This window comes from Orycteropus afer, unplaced genomic scaffold (assembly GCF_000298275.1).
Source record: "Orycteropus afer afer isolate SDZICR_OR568_19922 unplaced genomic scaffold, OryAfe1.0 scaffold00014, whole genome shotgun sequence".
NCBI lineage: Eukaryota > Metazoa > Chordata > Mammalia > Tubulidentata > Orycteropodidae > Orycteropus > Orycteropus afer.
Window position 1 is genome coordinate 4361430 of NW_006921601.1, and position 23263 is coordinate 4384692.

Genomic DNA, 23263 nt, shown 5'->3' on the forward strand with positions numbered 1-23263 from the left:
GACAGACACCATCTGATGCCAAAAAGCTGATGTCAAGATCAATCTTGGCAACCAACATGGAGGCCCTAACAAGGAAGTGAGTCTAGGGAAGGGGGTGGGTAGAGTTGATGGTGGATAACATCAGAAGTGCTTGATGATTATCTGGATTGGTGGAAAATGGTAGGCAGGGAAAAAAGGGTGTCTGGGGGGCTTGAGTGGTGTCATTCACTGAAGCAGAATATACAGAATGAATGGTTAGACTTGCAGGAAGCGTAAAACTGTATTCATCAGTGTAATGTGCTATAGAACACCCATGAGAATGTGTCCAGAGAGCAGATAGGTAAAAGGGTTTAACTTTTAGGGGATGGGTGAGCCCGCAATGCAGGCTTGTAAGTTCTTAGCCTGTCAGAAGAGTTGTGGAAGGTGAAGGCTTGTGAGAGGATGAGATCACTCAGGTGCCTTAGGTGGAGTGGAGTGAGAGGACAAAGGGCTGAGGGCACACATGAGCATATCTTAGGTTCCTCATTAGCCCCTAAAAGGCAGAATGTTTGTGATTCTGTCCCCCACTCCTGCTTGGCACAGAGCCTGCCACTGATCTCTTGCACAGGGCTGGTCATAGATGGGACATTAGTGAATGTGTCCTCTGGCTTGTGGTTCTTCCATAGATGGAGTCTTAGTGCACCTGGCTCTGCCTGAGTTGCTATAGTAACCTACAGATGCAGGGATACATAGTCTCTGTGTTGCCATGGAAACTGGCAGTTGGGTTTCTCTGTGGCATGGCTGCTGGGGATGCCTTGGGGGTTCAGTCTGGTGCTGACAGGGTTGGGAAGAAGGCTGTGACCAGCAGAAGGGTTTCCAGATCCTAATTAATCAGATAGTGGTGGTTAGTCTGACTGTTGCCATGGTGATGAAGGAAGACACACACACACACACACACACACACAAGTGAGCTCATGGTAGCTTCAGTACTGAGCTGAATGATACATGGAATTTCAACCCGAAATAGGATCATCCCCTAGACTCACTCCATCCTCTGGCTACCATGGGGGCCAAGACACCTTTTCCTTCTTTCTGGGTTTGCACACTTTTGCCAAGACAGGGATTTTATTCCCAGGAGGCACTCCCAGGCTCATGGGAGCTCCGCATTCAAAGCAGCACAGGAAACCTGGGCCCCTGAAACAAGGCCACCGGGGACACCAAAGAGATCGGTAAGCAATCCACACCCCACCTTCAGCTTACGAACCCCATCTGTGCCTCAGCTCCACCTATCTGCCACCATCAACCTCTTTGCAGTCCTAAGACTTCCTCTTCCCTCTGGTGCTGGTCCTCCATCACCTCAGCCCATCTCCCCAAACCCCTCAAACTCTAGACAGGTGAACAGGAGACTTCACAGCTTCACATGCCCTGGAATCTTGGAAGATTCCTCAACTCTGTGAGTGAGGGCCTCTCCCCTTGCTCTGAGTCCCATTGCAGCTCTGCTTTCTTGCCTTTTCTGAGGGAATCGTCCTTCTACCCTATACCCACTCCATCCCATTCTTCATTCTTCATTCCATTCCTATATTCTGGTCACTGCTACCCTCATTCTGGACTGCTTGCATGCTATTCTGAGTGAGCACCCTATGGAAGTCCCTGAACCTGATCCATAACTTAACTCACCATAACAAGTGGCTAAGACCTGAGCACTGAAATAGGCCTTCAGTGACCACAGTTTGGCCAGACAAGGGACAGGGATGGTGAGGGAGTCAGTAAGGGCATGGAGTTACCCCTTCTTTTCCTCCTCAGGAGAACAACCAGGAGAAGGAACTACTTGAAGGACGCGAGAGAGATTGCTTGGTGAGCTGGGAGGGGAGGAGGGTGTGCTGGCCCTGAGAAAGGACATGTAAGGAGAAGGCCACCCACACTGTGCATGGAGGTGGTGGGGAGGATGTGGGTGGCTCAGTGGCAATGGATGCCATACCTACTGTTGTGTGTGCATGTGTGTGCATGTGTGTGTGTGTGTGTGTGTGTATATATATATATATATATATATATATATATATATGTAATGGAGTATAGGGGAGGAAATGACCAGTAGGCAAAGTTTGTACTGACTGTGGCTCTTATGGACTTGGTTTGTTCCTCTTTGGTCCTCCTGTGCCCTGACTCTAGCCAACTTATGTTGATGAGGGTCCAGAGTTCTAGCTCCATTCCCCAGCCTATCCTGGGATTCACTCAGACAGGCTTCCGAGAGGGGAGGTATCTTCTACATGTGGTCAAGCCATGCCGCAGGGCCCCTGAGGAAATCTTGATGTTAGAGCTCCAGTTCCCATACCTCCCTATTGTCCAAACACCCAGACCTGAGTACTATCTGCCCCAGACTGGAATCCCCAGGCCTGTCTTCCACAGTCAGGAGATAGGTCTTATTGTTCTCAAGTAGCTCCTGACCAGGGCCTCATTTATTCTTTTCTGAGGTAGGAGTCTCTCAGATGTATTTCTTAGTCCAGGAGATCAGCAGGAACAGCTTCCCTGTGGAAGAGGGGGGCTGGGCCTCGTGTATGTTGTTGTTGTTATGTGCTGTCGAGTCAGCCCTGACTCATAACAACCCCTCCTTGGGTTGCCGAGACAGTATCACTACAGAAGTAGATTGCCCAACCTTTCTTCCAGGCTTTGTGTATAGATGAGGCTAAATGGTAAGACCCCTTCTCTAGCTGCAGAATGGTTGCTGAGGGTCCCCAGTACCTGAAGAATCTTTCTGCCCTGCAGGGACCAGGCCAGAGAAATGAGAAGAGGGGACAACTGGAACTCTAGTGTGACCCCTTGTGGATGTTGGTCCTGGGTTTCTGATGGGGTTTGTGATGATAATGCCCTCATAAAGAAGTTCTGTGGAGAACTGTGGGACTCAGATATGGCCCCATGGCAGGTGCCTCCTGTACTTCTTTTCTACACACAGCCTCAAATCAGGTTGAATTTTTAGCTTAAAGAAAATCTCATGAAGGGAAAGATGGGGCCAGGTGGTATCACTGAGCCCACTTCAGAGGCTATTGGGAAGGAGGAGGAAGGCTAGCGGAGGAGGAAGATGTGGAGGGATGCAAATAATGAACCCCAGAGGGATGATTCTGCTGTGATGAACTTAATGAGGCTTGAAGACTCTCAGCTCATTTGTCTTCTGCAGCTGGTGCATTTTAAGTGATGTGTGCTAGTGAGAGTCTCCTTTCTGCACCTACTACCCATAGACTGTCAAGGTTGCAAGAGCCTTTGAGATCCCACATTTAACCCATCATTTACCAAGGAAAATTGAGGCTTGGGCAGGCAGGGCAAGGTCACACTGCAAGTTCATGGCAGAGTTAGGATTAGAGTTGGGGCTCTTTCTCTGCACCAGCTGTGTACACTGAATATATAGGAGCCAGCCTCACTGTATGGGGGTGAAGGGGCTCCTGAGAAGCAGTGGTCTTCTGGTTGTATGTAAGAAGCCGTGAGCATTGCATGGCCTATATGTACATTTACATCTGATGGCTGACTGGCAGGGACTCCTGACCGTACTGGGTTTCTGAATGGTTTCATTTCTGGGAAGTGAATTCAAGGGTCCTCATCACCATTCTGGCACTTCCATATTGAGTATGTCTGAAAGCTCTGCCAGTGCCCCTCATGCCAGGCTGAAGTACATAATTCAAGATGATGGCAACAAGTGTGACATATCACCTGTGGCCAGTCCTTCATTGGGCACACAGGGCTGTGAGTAGATGGACAATGGAGGTGAGGAACCAGGCAGCCTCAGGGTTAATGGGCTGATTGTAGGGACATATCTCTGTAGGTTGGGAATAGTCATAACTGATGGTAAAGTAAGATGACCGGCCACTTAGTGGCACAGCTAAAGCAAGAGAACTTTGAGTCTTAACTCACAATATTTTCATCCCAGGCTCCACCATCATATTGGAAGCTTCAAATTTTGTGAGGACAGTTCCTCCATGTCCCAGTCTCTGAGTTTCTGGTCTTCAACCCATTCCCAAGGGTTTTCTCATCATTTGAAACTGTCGCACCTCTGAAATCTTAATCTCTGCACCTGCTATGCATTCTGTCTCCCTCACCTCCACCGTAGCTGTTCATGAAGACCTTTAGGCTCCTGACTTCTAGTTTTTCTCTTGCTGTGTGTCAGCTCTTGTTGCTATTCAATCTGGACCTGGTGGTTTCACTTCAGCTGTTAACTGTTCACAAGCTGGACTCTTAATCACTCCAACCCTAGAACATGGTAACCATCTGCTTTCTCTAATCCTAGATGATAGGTGGTTGTAGTGGGGATCCTTTCATCAATTGACACAAATCCAAATCCATGGTCCACAGCCTCAACTGAGCCCTCAGCAGTGCCTAGTCATTCTAGTTTCCCACACAGCTTTTTCCAAGAGCTCACACAACTTTCTATACATCAGCCCACACATTCCCAGCACTCAACGTAGAATCCTTCACAGAGAAAAGAAAACTTGTCAGGAGGAAATTCTTCACTTTTCTCACCAAGTTCCAAAGTTACCTGTATTCATATCTGTCCATGCCTCTGGTCCCCATCATAGTGAGGGACAAGTGTCCTTCTCCCACCCGCCGCCAGTACCTCTCTCTGTTACTCATGTTCATTACCTTAGTTTCCTAGGGCTGCCATAACAAAATACCACGAAGTTGGTGACTTTAAAGAAGAGAAATGGATTTTCTCACCATTCTCAAAGCCAAAAGTCCAAATTCAGGGGGCCTGCAGGACTATGCTCTGTGGGCTCTAGGGGAAGATCCTTCCTTGTCTCAGTTTCTGCGGGCCGTGGGCCTTGCTTGGTGTTGCTTTGTTTGTAGACAGATCTTAAACGTGTCTTTTTCTATCCTTCTCTTTTATAAGAAGCTACGTAGTGCCTAAGGCATTTGACTGCTAACCAGAAGGCTGGCAGTTCAAAGCCACAAGCCATTCATCGGAAGAAAGAATGGGCAATCTACTTCCGTAGAGATACTGCCTCAGAAACGTAAAGAGGGGTCGCTATGAGTCAAATCAACTCAATGGCAGTGAGTTTGGTTTTCTGGTTTGACTCAAAACCAGACTCATTGCCGTCCCGTCTGACCAACTTATAGCGACCCCTCTTGGGTTTCCGAAGCAGTATCTCTATGGAAGTAGATTGCCCAAGGGATTAGCATTAGGACCTGCCCTGCTCCAGTGTGATCTCATTTAACTTAATTGATAATATTTACAAAGAAAAACTGTTTCCCCAAATAAGGTCACATCCATAAGTACAGGGATTAGGACTTTAACATGTCTTTTTGGGGGATACAGTCAGGAGCGGATTACCCAAAAGTAGGGTAAGCATGGGTTAGATGTGTTGAACCCCAGGTGGAATTGTTCAGTACAGATTAGTAAGTGAGCACAAGTAAGTCTATGCTTAACTTTGAAAAGAGGCTTTGATTCTGTAGGAATGTGCTGTGTGTTGGGTTGGGAGAGAGTGACAGAAGCTAGCCATATCTAGAAGCAGAATCTTTGATGTGGTTAAAAAAAAAAAAAAAAAAGTGAAATTGTTCAGTATACATTAGTAAGCACAAGTAAACCCATGCTTACCTTATTGGGTAATCTGACACTGGACATAATTCAATGCATAATACCCTCTTTTTCTTATATCTTCATTGTCTCCATCTCTTCTGGGTCTTTCCACTCTAACCCAGTTAAAAAACAAACACCAACTTTACAACCTCCTCTCTCTCCTACGCTTCTCAGCCAAGCTTATTGAAATCAAAGTCAGTGTTTGTTATTTCCACTTCCTCATCTGCTGAGTCCTCAGTCTACTTCAATCTACCTTTGGCCCCAACTTCTCCACTGGCACTTTTCATGCCAGCATCTCCAGTGATTTTCATCATAAATCCAGCTGAAGCCTTTTGGTTCCTAGTTCATCTCTCAGCAGCATTTGACATAACCTGACGTGACGGGTCACACTCTTCCCTTGCATTCCATGATACCACACTCTCCTGGTGTTCCACCCACATGGTTTTCATTCTTTGTGAGATCTTCTCTCTTCACCCTGGAAAGGAAATGCTAATGTGGCCCAGGTTTCTGTCCTGGAGGCTTTTTTTTTTTTTTTTTTTACATCATTTCAAGGTGATCTTTTTGGTTACTGTGACCACCCCTTCCATCTCTTAAGCTGATGACTTCACACTTACAAGTGATCCCTAGATCTTTCTCCTTAGTTTTATTTATCCTTTTAGTTCTCTCAGTTTTGCTTCATGTGTTTTGAAAGTTCTGTTCTTAGGTGTGGAAACATTTGAGATTGATATGTTTTCTTCATCGATATAAAATGCTGTTTATCCATGGTGATATTGTTCTGAAGGCTTATTAGTCTGATTAATACAGTCACTTCAGTTTTCTATTCATTAGTGTTTGCATGACATATCTTTTTCCATCCTTTTAACTTTCCTCACTATAAACTTAAAGTGGATTTTTTTTTAAGACAGCATGTAATTAAACTAAACCCACAGCCATCGACTCTATTCCCACTCATAGCAACCCCCATTGGGTTTCCAAGGCAGTAAATCTTTATGGAAATAGATTGCTCCATCTTCCTTCTGCACAACTTCTGGTGGATTTGAACTACCAACCTTCTGGTTATCAGTCAAATGCCTTAAGCATTGAGCCACCAGAGTTCCTAGAATATAATTAGATCTTATTTTTCATTCAATCTGACAAACTTAACTTTTTAATTGGAGTGTTTAGACCGCTTATGTTTTAAAATAAAATTATCTTATTTTTGTTGTTGAGAATATACACAGCAGAACATAACAATTCCACAATTGCTACATATACAAGTCAGTGACGCTGATTACATTCTTTGAGCTGTACAACCATCCTCACCCTCCTTTTCCGAGTTGTTCCTCCCCCTTAAGACACACACACACACTGAGCTCCCTATGTTTCTTATCTACTCTGTCAAGTTGCCATTGTCAATTTGATCCCATACAGATAGATCTTAATAATAGCACAATACGAAAGGCAGACATTCTTTACTAGTTAAGATAAACTACATTTTTGGATTAAAGAAGACTTCAGGGGCTATTTTTGGTTTAAGGTTTAAATTTTTAAAATTACTTCAGGACAATAGTTATAGGAGTTCATCCAGCCTCCATGGCTCCAGAAAGTCTAGATCCTGTGAGAATTTGAAATTCTGTATTTCCCTCCTTTTGATCAAAGATTCTTCTCTAGTTCTGGTCACATGACAAAAGGGGCAGTTCATGGAGGCAATTAGTCACACACACCATTTCTTCCTCCTGTTACTGACTCTTCTTCTTTCTTTGTTGCTCCAGACAAACAGAAAGCAATTATTGTACCTTGGATGGTGTTCTGCTTACCTAGTGCCGCTCTGACAAGAAATATACCACAAATGGCCTTAACAAACAGGAGTTTATTTTTACAATTTGGAGGCTTTAAGTCCAAGTTTAAAATGCCAAGCTCTAGGTGCTGGGTGAATGCCCCTCAGCCTTGGGCTTCAGCTCTGCCTCCAGCTCCCGACCCACTGAAGCAAGAGGCTTTTCTTCACTCAGACAGCTGCTGACTGCTGAGGCTGCCAAGCCCAAGGTTGACAAGTAAAAAGATACAATCCTGATGTTACCAAACTAAACAGCAGGCCATTAACTTAAGTCCATTGTAAGTCCCAAGGTTGGCAGAGCATAGGAGGCTGCTGAGCAACGACAGGGCTACATTACAGGGTCTAAGCGTGCCATAGGCTAGAGACCATTCCCCAAGGCTTCTGCTTATATACAGGAAGCAGACCACATTCCCTAAGGCAGCTACTCAGCTGCTTGTGGTAGATCCCACCATGGAATTGATTGCCAGTCTCATCATGGGAAATAACTACCACCAACTGCCTAGCCACTCAACCAGGTCCAGCCAAGTTGACACACAACATAACCACCACAGATGGCCACTTGCCAGCTTTTAAGACCTCAGGCACTAAGAAGTAGAACAGAAGCACTAAACATAGTATTAAGCCAGTAAACTGGGATTAGACCATTTATATTTAATTTATTACAAATATGGTTATGTTTAAGTCTCCTGTCTTGTTATTAGTATTCTATTTGTTCGATCTCTTTGTTTCTTTTTTCCTCTATTCCTGCCTTCTTTTCTACTGTTGTTGTTGTTGTTGTTGTTATGTGCCGTCGAGTCGGACCCTACCCATAGTGACCCCTCCTTGGGTTTCCGAGGCAGTATCACTACGGAAGTAGATTGCCCCATCTTTTCTGCTGGATACTGTTTATTATGCTCTTTTAGCTCCTTCTTAGCTTACTAGCTGTAACACTTCTTTCTTTCTGTTTCTTTCTTTATAGTGTTTCCTCCAGGGTTAACAAAATATATCTTCAATTTACCACAGTTTACTTTCAAATATTATTATACCACTTCATGAATATCATAAGAACCTTACAGCAGTATACTTCCATTCCCCCTTCTTATCTTTTGAGCTATAACTTCTTATCACGTATTTTGCTTCTACCTAAGCTATAAACTCCACAGTACATTGTTATTACTTTTTTCTTTTCTTTTTTTAAATATATTTTTTTATTACTTTTCCTTTAAAGAGTCTAATATATGTATACATATATTTTAAAATAACAACTTTACTGGGCTATAATTCACATATCATACAATTTAATTATTTAAAGTATACAATTCAATGGCCTTTAGTATATTCGGAGTTGTACAACTATCACCACAATCAATTTTGGAACATTTTAATCACCATTTAAAAAAACCCACACCCTAAGTTAGCAATCATTTCTTGTCTTCGTTATCTAGTGCTGCTATAACAGAAATACCACAGATGGATGGCTTTAACAGATAAAATTTACTTTCTCACAGTTTAGGAGGCTGGAAGTCTGAATTCAGGGTGCTAGCTCCGGGGGAAGTTGTCCTCTCTCTGTCAGCTCTGTGGGAAGGTCCTTTGTCTCTTTTGATCTCTGCTCCTAGGTGAGCTTCATGTGGCTTGGCATGTCTTTTCCCTCATCTCTGCTCACTCATTTGCTTTTTAATCTCTTTTATATCTCAAAAGAGATTAATTTAAGACTTATAAACCCCAAAACCAAACCCACTGCCATTGAGTTGATTCTGACTCATAGCTACACTAATATTGTCTCATTAACATAAAAAAGAGAACCTGTTCCCAAATGGGATTGTCACAGGTATCTAAGGCACTTGACTGCTAACCAGAAAGCTGGTGGGTTTGAACTTCCTCGGAAGGAAGGAAGGTTGGGCAATCTACTTCCATAGTGATACCACCTCAGAAACCCAAGGAGAGATCACTATGAGTCGGGTCTGACTCGACAGCACATAACAACAACAACAACAGGATTTATAGCACATATTTTTGGGGGACACAATTAAATCTATAGTACTCCCCTTTCCTTTCTTCGCCCCTAGCCCTCAAACTCACTGCCGGGGAGTTGCGTCTGACTCACAGCAACCCCTCATTGGGCTTTTGAGGCAGTATCACTAAGGAAGTAGATTGCCCAGTCCTCCTTCTGAGGATTGGCTGGTGGGTTTGAACTGCCACCCTTCTGATTAGCAGTCAGATGCCTTAGGCACTATGCCACCAGAGCTCCTCCCCTAGCCCTGTTGTTGTTGCTGTTGTTATGTGCCGTGGAGTCGACCCGATTCATAACAACCCCGCCTTGGGTTTCCGAGGCATATCACTACAGAGGTAGATTGCCCCATCTTTCTTCCTAGGAGTGGCTGGTGGGTTTGAATCGCCAGCCTTCTTTCTGGTTAGCAGTCAAGTGCCTTAGGCACTATGCTACCAGAGCTCCCCCCAAGCCCTAGACAACCGCTAATCTACTGTCTCTACGTTTGCCTATTGTGAACATTTCACATAAATGGGATCAAACAATATGTTGTCTTTATGACTGTCTTCTTTTCTTAGCATAATGTTTACAAAATTCATCTAAAGTGTGTCTCTTATAGACAGCATATAGTTTGCTTTTGATATTTTTATCCAGCTGAAAATTTCTGCCATGATTAGATTGGTTAATCCATTCACATTGATATTATTATTGATATAATTGGTTTATGTCTGCCATTTTACTTTTTGTGTTCGCTATGTTGAATATTGTTTTTATTCTTGATTCCTCCTTTGCTGCTTGCTTTCGCGTTGAGTAGACATTTTCCAATGTACTATCTTAATTTTTTAAATTATTTTTTCACTTTATATTTTGAGTAATTTTCTTAGTGGTTGTTCAGTCATATACATCGTAACATATAAAAATCTGTTTCAGTGAGATATAGAAACAATACTTGTGTATTGCTCTATTTCCTCTTCCCATTTTTGTGGATGTATATACAGAGAGAGAGATAGAAATACATTGTTGTAATTATCACTTTATATAATTTAATGTCTGTTAAAGAAGCTGAGAAAAAAAAGGAGAGCAAATAAGTATTTATGGAATTTGCTATATTAACCTTGTTATGTCCCATTTTTGTTTTCTTCCTTTTCTGCTGTGGGTTTGAGTTACCATCAGCTGTCAGTTTTCATTTCATCCCGCCTTTGCTCTCATCTACCTCCTTTGTGCCGTTGTTGCCAAGTACACGGATATCTGTACGTTAGCGGACTACCAATATAATTATATATACATGCCTTTTTTTTATGCTGTATTTTATAATTGCATAATTATCATTACTGTTTTTATTATTATTATTATTCAAATGAGAATTTGAATCATGCTTTCACCGAAAGAACTTCATTTAATATTTCCTGTTAGGCAGGTCTGCTGCAACAAATTTTCTCATTTTTTCTTTTTTCCCTCTCTTTCTGAAAATGTCTTTATTTTGTCTTTATTTATGAAAGAATTTTACTAGATATAAGATTTTTCGTTTAGTTTTTTTTCTTCTTCTTCTTCTTTCAGCACTTTGAATATGTCCCACTGCCTTTTGGCCTTCAGCCGTTACTCATTTTGAAGTTATGGTACCTGACAAATTATTTTCCTCATGCTCCTTTCAAAATTTTCTCTGTCTTTCAGAATTTTACTGTGTGTTTGAGTGTGGATCTCTTTGTGTTTAGATTGCATAACCTTCCTTCTGAGAAGTGGCTGTTAGCATCTTCAATGTGTAGATTAATGTTTTTCATCAATTTGGAAAGTTTTCAGGCATTATTTCTTCAATTTTCTTTTCTCCTTCCTTCTGCTAGTTCCATTACTCATATTCTCTAGGCAATAATCAGGGCAATAGTGGGGCTTGCTTTTTTGGTTTTATTCTCTCAGGGATCACTTTCCTGCACTTCCTTTTGTCCAGTGTCTAAAACATGTTGTTCATAGACTTATCTATTTAAAAAATTTTAAAGCAAGAAGGTAAATATGGTCCCTGTTTCTCCATTCCGGCTGAAAGCAGGCGTTTCTCCTTGGTTTAGGCTCACATATTTAACTGTCTACTCTGCATTCCCACCTACATATCACACAAACACCTCAAACCCAACAGGTTCAGCTGTTCATCCTCCATACCCTTAACCTGTCCCTTCTGTTACTTTTCCCTCTCTCAGATACTCCAGCCCCAAATCTTGGAGATGACCGTGACCTCTTCCTCACCTGTCCCTAATATCTAATTTAAATCCTTCAGCTTTATGTTCTTGGTAATTCTAAAATATGTGCCTATCTTTCTCTTTGCCACTCTGATTCGACTCATAGCAATCCCTCCTTGGGTTTCTGAGGCAGTATCACTATGGAAGTAGATTGCCCCATCTTCCTTCTGTGGAGTGGCTGGGGGGCTTGAACCGCCAACCTTCTGGTTAGCAGTCAAATACCTTAGGCACTATGCCACCAGAGCTCCTAGCTTTATATTCTTGGTAATTTGAAAATATGTGCCTATCTTTCTATCTTTTTGCCATTAGATCAGTTTGGGCCTTGTTTTTGGTCTAAGCTATTAAAACAGCCTTCAAATTGCCTGTTTGCCTCTAGCTCTGTTTTACTCTAATCTGTTAGCCACATTGAAGGCAGAGTTATTTTTTGCAAACCACCAAGGTGCTCATATTACTCTAATCTGTTAGCCACATTGAAGGCAGAGTTATTTTTTGCAAACCACCAAGGTGCTCATATTACTCTAATCTGTTAGCCACACTGGAGGCAGAGTTATTTTTTGTAAACCACCAAGGTGCTCATATTACCTACACTTAATGTTTTTTAGTGGCTTCTCTTAAGCTTTAGCATAAATAGCAGAATTCTTAGCATAGACAAGGTCTTTTTCTACCTGATCCCTGTTATGACCTCCAGTATTCTCTAATCTTCTGTGTCTCTCCTTCCGTACCAGTCCCCCAGACTCACCTGTTCTCTTTGATTTCTGGGCTTCATCTGTGGCTCCTTCTATGTGTAGTGTTTTTCCCTGTCTTTGTCTGGGAGATTGCTCATTGTCCTTTAGGACTTGATGTTATCTCCTCCAGAAAGCCCATTCCGATGTCCTCAGTCATATACAGTGATAAACTCTATCACAAGTGTCAGTGCAATTTACTGTAATCATGGATTATATCTGAATCTACTCCTGGTCTAAGACTTCTTTGAAGGTAACTCTATGTCTTACTTGGCTCTGTATCCTTAGTGGAGGACCACGCACAGAGTAACTGCTCTGTATAGCTATACTGAATGAATGAAAGTTAGGCATGGAGGCATGCCTGGTGGAAACAAGGAAACCTAAGGCTAGCTGACCTCCAATGGCCTGGGTGTCCCCACAGCTGTCAGGCCCAGAACAGAATACTTAGTGTAACAGGATATCCCTCCGAAAGCTGGGTGATGCTGGGCTTGAGGGTTATACTTCTTCCTTGCTCTAGTGCACAGAGGCTAGACTTATGTGAGTCTTTCTGTTGCTGCATTTACACTTTCTTCTTCAGAGGGAGCCCTGCTGTATCATCCAGGCCTGCAGGGAGCCTGAGCCCCAAGGCAGGCCCTTGGGATGACTGGACTTTAGTCTTCTCAGCAGAGCTGTATCTTGCATTTTGGTCAGAAACTGTGCCACACAAGGCCTGATGTGTCACAGGGAATTATTGAAATGAGATTTTAAAAGAAGGCACGATGAAGGATTTTGATGACTGGGACCTATAGGGCAATTCTGCCTTGTCACATGCAGTCACTATGAGTCAAAAGTGACACGAAACCACCCAGCAGAAACCCAAGTGGGAGTTTTCCAGCCTTTCTTCAGTAGAGAGAGCCGAAACTCTGGCAGTCCACATCCTGTAGTTTGTAGTCCTAGGATTTCAGAACTTGAGGGATGCCATCTTGAAGCCCATCCTAAACCAATTAAATCACAACCTCTAGGAGGGGCCCAAGAATCTGAATTTTTGAATAGCTCCCCAAGTGATTCTGATGTCCAGACAGATTTGGAAACTACTGGCCCAAGCTTAGAAAAGAGGCACTGAACACTCCTCAGGAAAAGAAGCAGGTGGCCTCTTGCCCAGGCCAACTTCATACCTTTAGAACCATGGTGGCCATCCTATAGTGTGAATATATATTGTAAAAGAGCATTAGGGAAGTTTAAAGAACTTAGATGCATTGTTGTTGTTGTTGTTGTTGTTTGCCGTCGAGTCGGCCCCGACTCATAGCGACCCCTCCCTGGGTTTCCGAGGCAGTATCACTACGGAAGTAGGATTGCCCAACCTTCCTTCCAAGGAGTGTCTGGTGGGTTTGAACCGCCAGCCTTCTGGTGAGCAGTCAAGTGCCTTAGGCACTATGCTACCAGAGCTCCTGGATGCATTGTAGTAAGCTTGAAATATATAAAACAATCTAAGGGAGAAAAATAGAAAATAGAATTATACCCACTCCTCACTTATCGACATAGTTAGATTGCAAAAATCAGGTTGTTGTACAAACATTGGTGTTACATGAAAATGGAGGATAACCACATCAGATCACAAAACAAATGATGACTACGTTATTATTATTTTTTTGAAGTAAGTGTACTTTTATTATCCTTTTTTTCTTTTTTCTAATAGTGATTTGGGTGAAAATTTACAGAGCAAATTCACTTTCCATACAGCAGTTCACATGCACTTTGTCTCATGACATTGACTACAATTTACCCGATACAACGGCTCCCATCCCACTTCCTCCTGATAGTTACCTCTTCCCTGTGTCCATCCCTCCATGCACTCCTGACCCCTGAGTTGTCTTACTGTGCATACACAGCCCTTCTTTCTCCCATGATTGTTCTCTCTAACATCTACCTCAGGTAAATGTTCAACTCAAATTCCTGTCTTTTGTTTGGCTGGAAGCCACAGGTGTGGGTTCAATTCCAGACCTGAAGGGCAGCTAGGGGCCATAGTTTCAGTGGTTCCACCAGGCGCTATCAGACCAGCAAACCTGTTTCCCCCTTTTTTTTTCCCCATATGATTTTGAGTTTTGTTCCACATTGTTCTCTCTCTATATCCAGGATCTCCTACATAGATCCCCCTCTGAGTGGATGACAGTGGTAGCTGGGCACCATCTAGTTCTGGTCTCATAGTCGTATAGGCTGTGGATCACATGGTGTACCAGTTGCTAGGACTAATTGTTTCCATCAATCTTTGGTTTCCTTCATTCTTCTTTGCTCTGGACGAGGAGAGACCCATCATTGCATCTAGATAGCTGCTTGCAAGCGTTTAAGATCCCAGTAGCTACTCGCCAAAACAGGAGGTGGAACAATGTTTTGTGTAGTATGTGATGCCAATTGAGCTTGATGTCCCCTGTGACTATGGTCCCGAGCCCACTGGTTCAACTGCTTGGTCCCTCTGGGTAGCTGGCTGTGACTAAGAAGTGACTACAGCCTTGTCCCTTGTCAGCTCTACTATACACCTGGGAATTCTTACAGAACATACAAATACACTTATAGGACCATTGTCTGCCAACCCTGTACATGGCCTTGAGTACACTCCCCACTTCATAAACATACCTAATAGTTCAGCCTGTCCACCCATCTATCCACCCATATACCCATGTTTGCCTTCACTAACAGTGCAGTATTGTATGTGCAAAAGTGTTCATCTTTATTGTCTGTACCTCCCATGTACCTCTCTATGTCTTCCTCTTCCTCAGTGCTACCATATGATCACTCATATTTGGTACATTGCCCCTCTCTTCACCCAAATCAATACTTATCTCTACCTATCTTACAGTGTTCCCTCCCCTCCCCTGCCACCCCTGGTAACCAACAAAGAAAATTTCCTTCCATGATGACTACATTATTAAATAACTGCTAAATTACATCATTATATAACTGCCAAACCTCTGAGAATCATAACCCAGCCAAGTTGACACATAACCCTACCCATCACAGCCAGTGTTATTCTCACCTTGGCATTCATTACTGCCAGACATACTACATCATTAATGTGCAAAATAGTCAAATAGTAGATTTTTTTTGCTATTGTCTTAAATGTAAAATGTCAGATACTGATATAGGCAATAAAAGGGGAGTAAGTGGGCCTGTGATCCCACACCCAGCATTAACTCCTATTGACATTTTGACTTATTTCCATTTTTAAATTCTGTATTGATGTACGACATGCAAATTATAAATGCACAGCTCAATTGATTTTCACAACTGCTCATAGACATATTAACACCACCCAGACCAAGAAACAGAACCTCTCCTTAAACACCTTTTGGTAACTCCTCCACCCTTTCCCTGGAAACAGTTATTCTAACTTCTAACATCATAGATGTTTGCCTGTTTGATGTTTATATAAATGGAATCATTTCTACCTACTCGTTGAGTCTAGCTTCTTTTGCTCAGTGTTATATTTGTGAGTTTCTCTGTGTGTGTGTGTGTGTGTGTGTGTGAATATATATATGTTGTTGTTGTTGTTGTTATGTGCTGTCAAGTCAGCCCCGACTCATAGCGACCCCTCCTTGGGTTTCCGAGGCAGTATCACTAGGGAAGTAGGATTGCCCAACCTTCCTTCCGAGGAGTGGCTGATGGGTTTGAACCGCCAGCCTTCTGGTTAGCAGTCAAGTGCTTTAGCCACTACACTACCAGAGCTCCTATATATATATATATACACATATACATATACACACACACACACTTTTAGATAGTTTATTCTTCTTGCTGGATAGTATTCCATTGTGTGACTACACTATCTTAATCCATTCTGCTGATGATGACCTTTTGGGAAGTTTACAGTATTTTGCAGTTTGAATAATGCTGCTATGAACATTCTTGTATGTCTTCTGGTGGACACATGTGTACGCATTTCTGTGGGATAGGTTCCTATAAGTAGAATTGCTGAGTCATATGTCCATATTTTGGTTTGACAATTTTTCAAAGTGGTTCCCTAGTACGCTTTCACCAGTAGTATGTGATACTTCTGGTTGCTCCACGTCCTCATCAGCACTTGCTATCTTCTGTCTTTTAATTTTAACCATTCTGCTAAGTGTAGTAGTGTATGGTATTTCCCTAGTGAATAATGAAGTTGAGCATCTTTTTATTGATATATTTCTTTTTAATTTTGTATTTATGTACTCATTCTTGGTAACCCTGACCAGGAGTTAAATTAAAAACAACAACAACAACACAAAAAGCTGTTACCACAATGAAAAAAAAACATTGTGGGTAAAGTACTGCATTACTTTTCTCTTTAGTGAAGTCTCTCATCATAAAAAGAAATTCTGTCTAACTATATAAGACTTTGAAGACAACTTGTGCTCTGCTTTTGTTTCATCTTTTTTCCCTAACCATGTAATTTGTGTTAAATGTTGGAGCAACTTTTGTATCTTTTTTGGGACACATTTTAATGAGGCATTTCTTTGGTATTCTCCAAAGAAAAGTCACTATAATGAAGTGGAAGCTTAAGCTCAGGATGAGGAAATAAGCCTTTGGTAGTAAATGCCCAGAACTGGTTATTGTTGTGTGTTCCACTGAGACTGGTAGGGAGCCCAGGAGTAAAGCTGTGAGCACTGCAGAGTAGATCCTGAAAATAAGGTTGTTTTTGTTTTGTGCTGCGGTGTTATTGTTCTTTGGTAATGCAAAAAGTTACTTATTATTGAGGAAAATTGTTAAAAATTTTTCTTGTTACTATTCTGAAACATATCTTAGATGCTGATAAATAAATAAATAAATAAATAAGGAGCTTTCGTGGTTCAGTGCCTAAGGCATTTGCTTGCTAACCAGAGGGTTAGTGATTCAAACCCACCAGCCACTCTGTGGAAGAAAGACAGATCTACTTCCGTAAAGATTTACTGCTTCAGAAACCCAATGGGGGTCACTATGAGTCAGAATTGACTTTATGGCAGTGGCTTTGGTTTTAGTTTATATGAAAAAATACATGGTATGAGTGTTAACAAATGGCAGTTGTGTGTGTGTGTGTATGTGTGTTTTAACTTCCTATTGTGATTTGAGCGGAAGTTTACAAAGCAAATTGGTTTACCACTCAACAATTCATACACATTTTGTTTCTTGACATTAATTGCAATCCCTACAACATAACAACGTATATTAATATGTAACAATGTAACAACACTCTTCCCACATCTTCCCTGTGTTTACTGTTTCCATTCTTCATCCTTTCCTCTCCTTCCTTCCTTCTGAGCTTTATCCCTGGGCAAGTGCTATCCTTTTGACCTTGTGTGGTTGATTGTTCTCAGGAGTGCACACCTCCCTGGTGTTACTGTTTACCTTATAGACTTGGCTGTTGTTTGGCTGAAAGTTGAGCCACCAGGATGTGTTCACTTCTAGGCTTCAAGGATGACTAAGGTCCACAGTCCCAGGGGTTCCACCAGTCTCTCTAAGACTAGTAAGCCTGATCTTTTTTATGATTTTGAGTTTTGTTCCAACTTTTCTCTCTCCATCCAGGACCTTGTTGTGATACCTTTCCAAGCAGTCAGTAATGGTAGCAAGGTACCATCTAGTTTTTTTGGTCTCAGGGTTGAGGAGGCTGTAGTTTGTGTGGTCCGTTAGTCCTTTGGACTATTTGTTCCCATGTATCTTTGATTTCCTTCACTCTTCTTTGCTTCAGATGGGGAGAACCAATAGTTAGTTGCACCTTACAGGGCTGCTCGCAAGCTTTTAAGATGCCAGGCACATTAGGATGTAGAACATTGTCTTTGTGGACTATATTATGCTAGTTGCCTTAGCTGCCCCCAAGACTGTGATCCTAAGCCCCCAAGCCCAGCGACTCATCACCTCAAGGTGTTTGGTTATGGCAAAGAAGTTTTCAGGAGCTCTGGTGGTGCAATGGTTAAAGCCTTTGGCTGCTAACCAAAAGGCCACCAATTCAAACCCATCAGCCGCTCTGTGGGAGAAAGATGAGACAGTCTGCTTCTGTGAAGGTTTATAACCTTGGAAACTATATGGGCAGTTATACTCTGTCCTATAGGGTTGCAGTGAGTCAGAATCAACTCCATGGCAGTTGGAAGAAGTTTTCGTTACCTTGTCCTCTGATTGCTCTACTATATATATGAATATACTTACAGCACATACAAATGCACATGTAGAAATATGCTTTGAGAAAGCTATATTTAGTAGTATTGACATTTTCACAATTTTAATTCTTCTATTCATAAGCATGATATGTTCTTCCAGTTATGTAGGTCTCTTGGTTTCTTGCAGCAGTGTTTTATAGTTTTCTTTGTATTGTGCACATATATTTTTAATAAAATCGTGTAAACAGCTTTGTAATCTAAATTTTCCACATAACATCTCCCAAAATTATTAAATATTGTTAAACAAATATTATTATAATGGCATTATAATAGTTCTTGTTATGGACTTACTGAAATTACTGAAACATTCCCCTATTTTTGTTATTTTGACAATTTCTAAGACTTCAGTGATAAACACTTTAGTATATAAATCTCCATTCTCAACTGATTGCTTTCTTAGAATAGCTTTAGAGAAGTGAAATTAGTGGCTCAACATTCTTTAATACAGTCATATTACCTCATTTCCCTCAGAAAGACTGGATCAATTGACACTTTCCCCAGCAATATGTGAAATACCTCTCTCACTGTATGTTTACCAACTTTGTATTCACTTCAATTACATGTCTCTTATATAGAAGAGGGAGCTCTGCTGGTGCAGTGCCTAAGGCATTTGATTGCTAACCAGTAGGTTGGCAGTTCAAACTCATTGGCCTCTCCGTGGAAGGAAGATGAGACAATCTACTTCCATAAAGATTCACCAACTTGGAAACCCAATGGGGGTCGCCATGAGTTGGAATTGACTCAATGGCAGTGAGTTTATCATGTAGAAGATTATACCTTTTACCTAATAAAATCTTTTTGGCTTCTAGATTTGGGAACATGCTTTCAAAACCTTCCCTACTCCCTGCACATGATTAGAAAAATATTCTCTAACATTTTCTAACTTGTAGTTTTATTGTTTTCTTTTTCTACAATAAATCTTTAATCCATCTGTACTTATTTTTGTATGTTATGTGAGGTAGGGATATAACTTTTTTGCTTAAATGGTTATCAAGTTGATCACTAGACTGTTTATTAAATAATCCAGTATTTCTTTAATGGTTTGAAAACCATCTTTATCATAAATGAATTTCCTATGTATATTTGGGACTGTTTCCATACTTCTTGGCACATTTAGTGACTCTTGCACCAGTAACACTGTTCTCACTATTCTAATTATTGCAGTTTCATAGTACAGTTTCATAGTTGGTATGATAAGTGCCTCCTCATTGTTACTCTTTTTCAGAATTTTCTAGGCACCTTGAAAAATTGATTTATGTTTTCAGATGAAATTTTGGAATAAATTGGTCAAGTTGAAAAATTCCTATTCTCTTGTGAGTAGAGTAACATTAAACCTAGAGATTAATTTGACAAATTGCAATGCCACACAGGAACATAGCATGTATCTCCTTTTATCAAGGTTGTTTGTACAGGGAAAGATTTGTGGTTTGTTTTAATGTATGTTTGAGACATTTATTGTGAAGTTTTCCATGATATGTTATATTTTTTATTGCTTTTCTTAACAGGGTCTTTTCATTGCATTTTTAATTGGATGTTTCTCATATGTAAGAAAACATTGTATTTATGCAGATTTATTTTGTGTTAATCAACTTAATTTAGCCATTTATCAGTTCTAATAGTTTTTGTTAATTTTCTTGGATTTTGCTGGTTAGTCATTGTATGCAAATAATGATCTGTTTTAATAAAAAATGAGTGCTGGATTTTATTAAAGGCATTTTTGGTATTTATTAAAATACATATGACATTTGTCACTAGACTTATTAATGTGATCTATAGTATAAATAGAATTACTAGTATTAAACCATCTTTCCATTTTTGGGATAAGCTATTCTTGGTATATATTATATTTTTCTTTTGATTTAGTTCTGGATTTGATGTGCTTCTGTTTTTTTTAGGGTTTTGTATATATGTTTAACAAGTGAGGCAGTTATTTAAATGGTTTTAGGTTTTGGAGGAGTCATATTTTTTTAAAGAAATCAGAATTCGATTAATTTTGCAAGATTAGTTGGTTGCATCCTATCTTTTCTGTGTGTAATTGTGTGATTTTTCTAGCATAATGATTATCTATTTTTTGAAGGCTTGAAAGAGCTCACCCAAAAATTTATCTAGATCTGGCTCCCTTCTTGCCTGCAGCTATTTGACAGCATTTTTAGTTTCTCCCGTGGTTGTTAATCTAATCAATTTTCTACTTCTTTTTAATTTTAATTTTAGAGATTTATATCTTCATAGAAGATATCCCATTTTGTTGAGATTTTAAAATTTATTAATTCAGAAATAGAGTGATACTTAGATAATGTTTACAGTCTCTTCTGTATCTGTGATTATTCATCCTCTTCTCAAGAATTTGTTCTGTAATCTTCTGACATGCCACATGCCTCTTCCTGGGACGTGGCAGAGGCAAGGGCCAGGATGTATGTGAGTGTGTGTGTACATGAAGGATAGAAGGTGGCTGTAGGGCATAATGGCCCCATCCCTGCAAATGGGAGGCATATATATGTGCCTAAAGATATGTCCTAACCTGTATGTCTTATGTGTGTCCCAGCCTATGTGTCTGTGCTGGCATATATGTATATATATATGTACACTTGCATGCATGTTCAGGCATACTGTGTGGGCATATGTGTCCCTCCACATACTTTCCAGTAAGCACGTATGGCCTGTGCAGCTATGTAGATTTCCTCTGTGTGTGAACATTGTAAACATATCCCTGCATCTCCTGTACCTGTGTATATGCATATGCGTGGCTGGATGCCTGTGTAAGTGGCACAGGGAGCATGTTTTTTATACATCTGGCTGAGGGTATGGCAGAGTCATTGGGCAGCTGTCTCAGAGAACCTCAGTGCTTATGTGGCTTATTCTCCTCGTTTTAAACAAGCTTTCAAAAGGCCAAGAAGTAAAGAGAACATTGGCTTAGAAAAGTGGACTATGGTAAGGAAATGGAATCCTCCTGCGATCATGGAGAGGTTGGCCTGGCCTAGAATTGGTGTGTCAGGTGTAGCCTAACACTTTGTGTGTGTGTGTGTGTGTGTGTGTCTGTGATTTGGGTGAAAGTTTACAGAGCAAATTAGTTTTCCATTCGATAATTCATACACATTTTGTTTTGTGGCATTAATTACAATCCCCACAATGTAACAACACTCTTCCTACTTCCTCCCTGTGTTTCCCACTTCCTCCCTGTGTTTCCCACTTCCTCCCTGTGTTTCCCATACCTATTTGTCCTTCTTTCCTATCGCTTCCTGCCTTCTGAGCTTTATCCCTGAGCAAATGCCGCCCTGTTGATCTCGCATGGTTAATTGTTCTAATGAGTGTATACCTTCCTAGTATTATTGTTCACCTGACAGGGCTGTCTGTTGTTTGGCTAAAAGTTGAGCATGAAGATGAATTAAGTTTCCAGATCAAAGGGTGTCTAATCTGTAGTCTCAGGGTTTCCACCAGTGTCAATCAGACCAGTAAGCCTGGTCTTTTTTTTTTTTTTTGAATTTTGTTCCATATTTTTCTCCCACTCTATCCAGGACCTTTTGTTGTGATCCCTTTCAGGGATTAGTTGTAGAAAATGGTATGATGCTTCCTTAAAAAGTTAGAAATAGAAATACCATATGATCCAGCAATCCCACTACTAGGTATACACTGTAGGGAAGTAAGAACCATGACATAAACAGATATATGCACAGCCATGCCCATCACAGCATTATTCACAATAGCAAAAAGATGGAAACGACCTAAGTGCCCATCAACAGATGAATGGATAAACACACTATGGTGTGTACACACAAAGGAATACTGTCGTTGTTGTTATGTGCCATTGAGTTGGACCCAACTCATAGTTTGACCCCTCCTTGGGTTTCCGAGGTGGTATCACTCCTTCCAAGGAGTGGCTGGTGAGTTTGAACTGCCAGCCTTCTGGTTAGCAGTCAAGTGCCTTAGGCACTACGCTACCAGAGCTCCCCAAAGGAATACTAGAATAATGATGACTCTTCAAAACACCTCATAACATGGATGAACCTAGAGGACATTATGGTGAGTGAAATTAGTCAATCACAAAAGGAGAAATGTTGTATGAGACCACTACTGTAAAAAATCAAGAAAAAGTTTACACACAGAATGAATCATCCTTGGAAGGTTCCCAGGGTGAGAGGAGTGAGGAACATAAATCGTTAACTATAGGGTGAAGGGAAATGCAATATATGATAAGGGGGAGGTCAGCACCAAATGATGATGGAAGTACCCTCACACTCTTTCTGAAACCATAGGGATACTGAGGTGCAGAGAGTTAGGATGTTGCCCTGGGTCACACAATAAGTCATGGCTGTCAAGTCTGGAGCCTAACATAAATACTCAATCTAATGTCCACTGGAAACCCACTAAGCTAGAGAGAGAGGATAAGGGCTTGTTGTAATGCATCATTTGGGGAAGCTGACTGCGGTTGCTATGGAAATCTGAAGGTGTCATCTTTTGAGAGGACCAGGATGTGGAGAGAACAGGCTCCATTCAGGTGGGACCTGTGTAGGGTGGCTGGTCTGGGGCTAGACCAGATGGCAACTTCCTGTGCCCAGGCTGTGGCAGTTCTCTGGGTGTGTGTGAGAGAGAGAGAGAGAGAGAGAGAGAGAGAGAGAAAGAAAGAGAGAGAAAAGAGGAGAAACACCTTACCATCCTCCTACAAGTCCTCATCTATTACTCTGGATTGCTGGATGGTGATGTGAAAAGGTATGAAATGCTCACTGATGTAGTAGATTCCCTGTATCCCTCAGGGCCCAGTCTGAGACTGCCCTTAGAGTGGACTGGGACCAAGTAGGCAGACATGCTAGCTGCATTTACATATCTGCCACCCTGGGCCCCAGAACCTAGTCTGCATCTGCTGGACACTAGCTTCTCCTTCCTC

At 41.3% G+C, this 23263-nt stretch overlaps 1 protein-coding gene across 1 annotated transcript in view; it reads left to right on the forward strand.

Annotated features, from left to right (window-relative positions):
- Positions 1 to 1021: 1021 nt before the first annotated feature.
- The window catches only part of TUB (TUB bipartite transcription factor), a 72984-nt gene continuing 50742 nt past the window's right edge, over positions 1022 to 23263 (forward strand). The window contains 3 exon segments of the mRNA XM_007954816.2: positions 1022 to 1057; positions 1060 to 1187; positions 1762 to 1812. Coding sequence (XP_007953007.1) covers positions 1022 to 1057; positions 1060 to 1187; positions 1762 to 1812 — 215 coding nt within the window.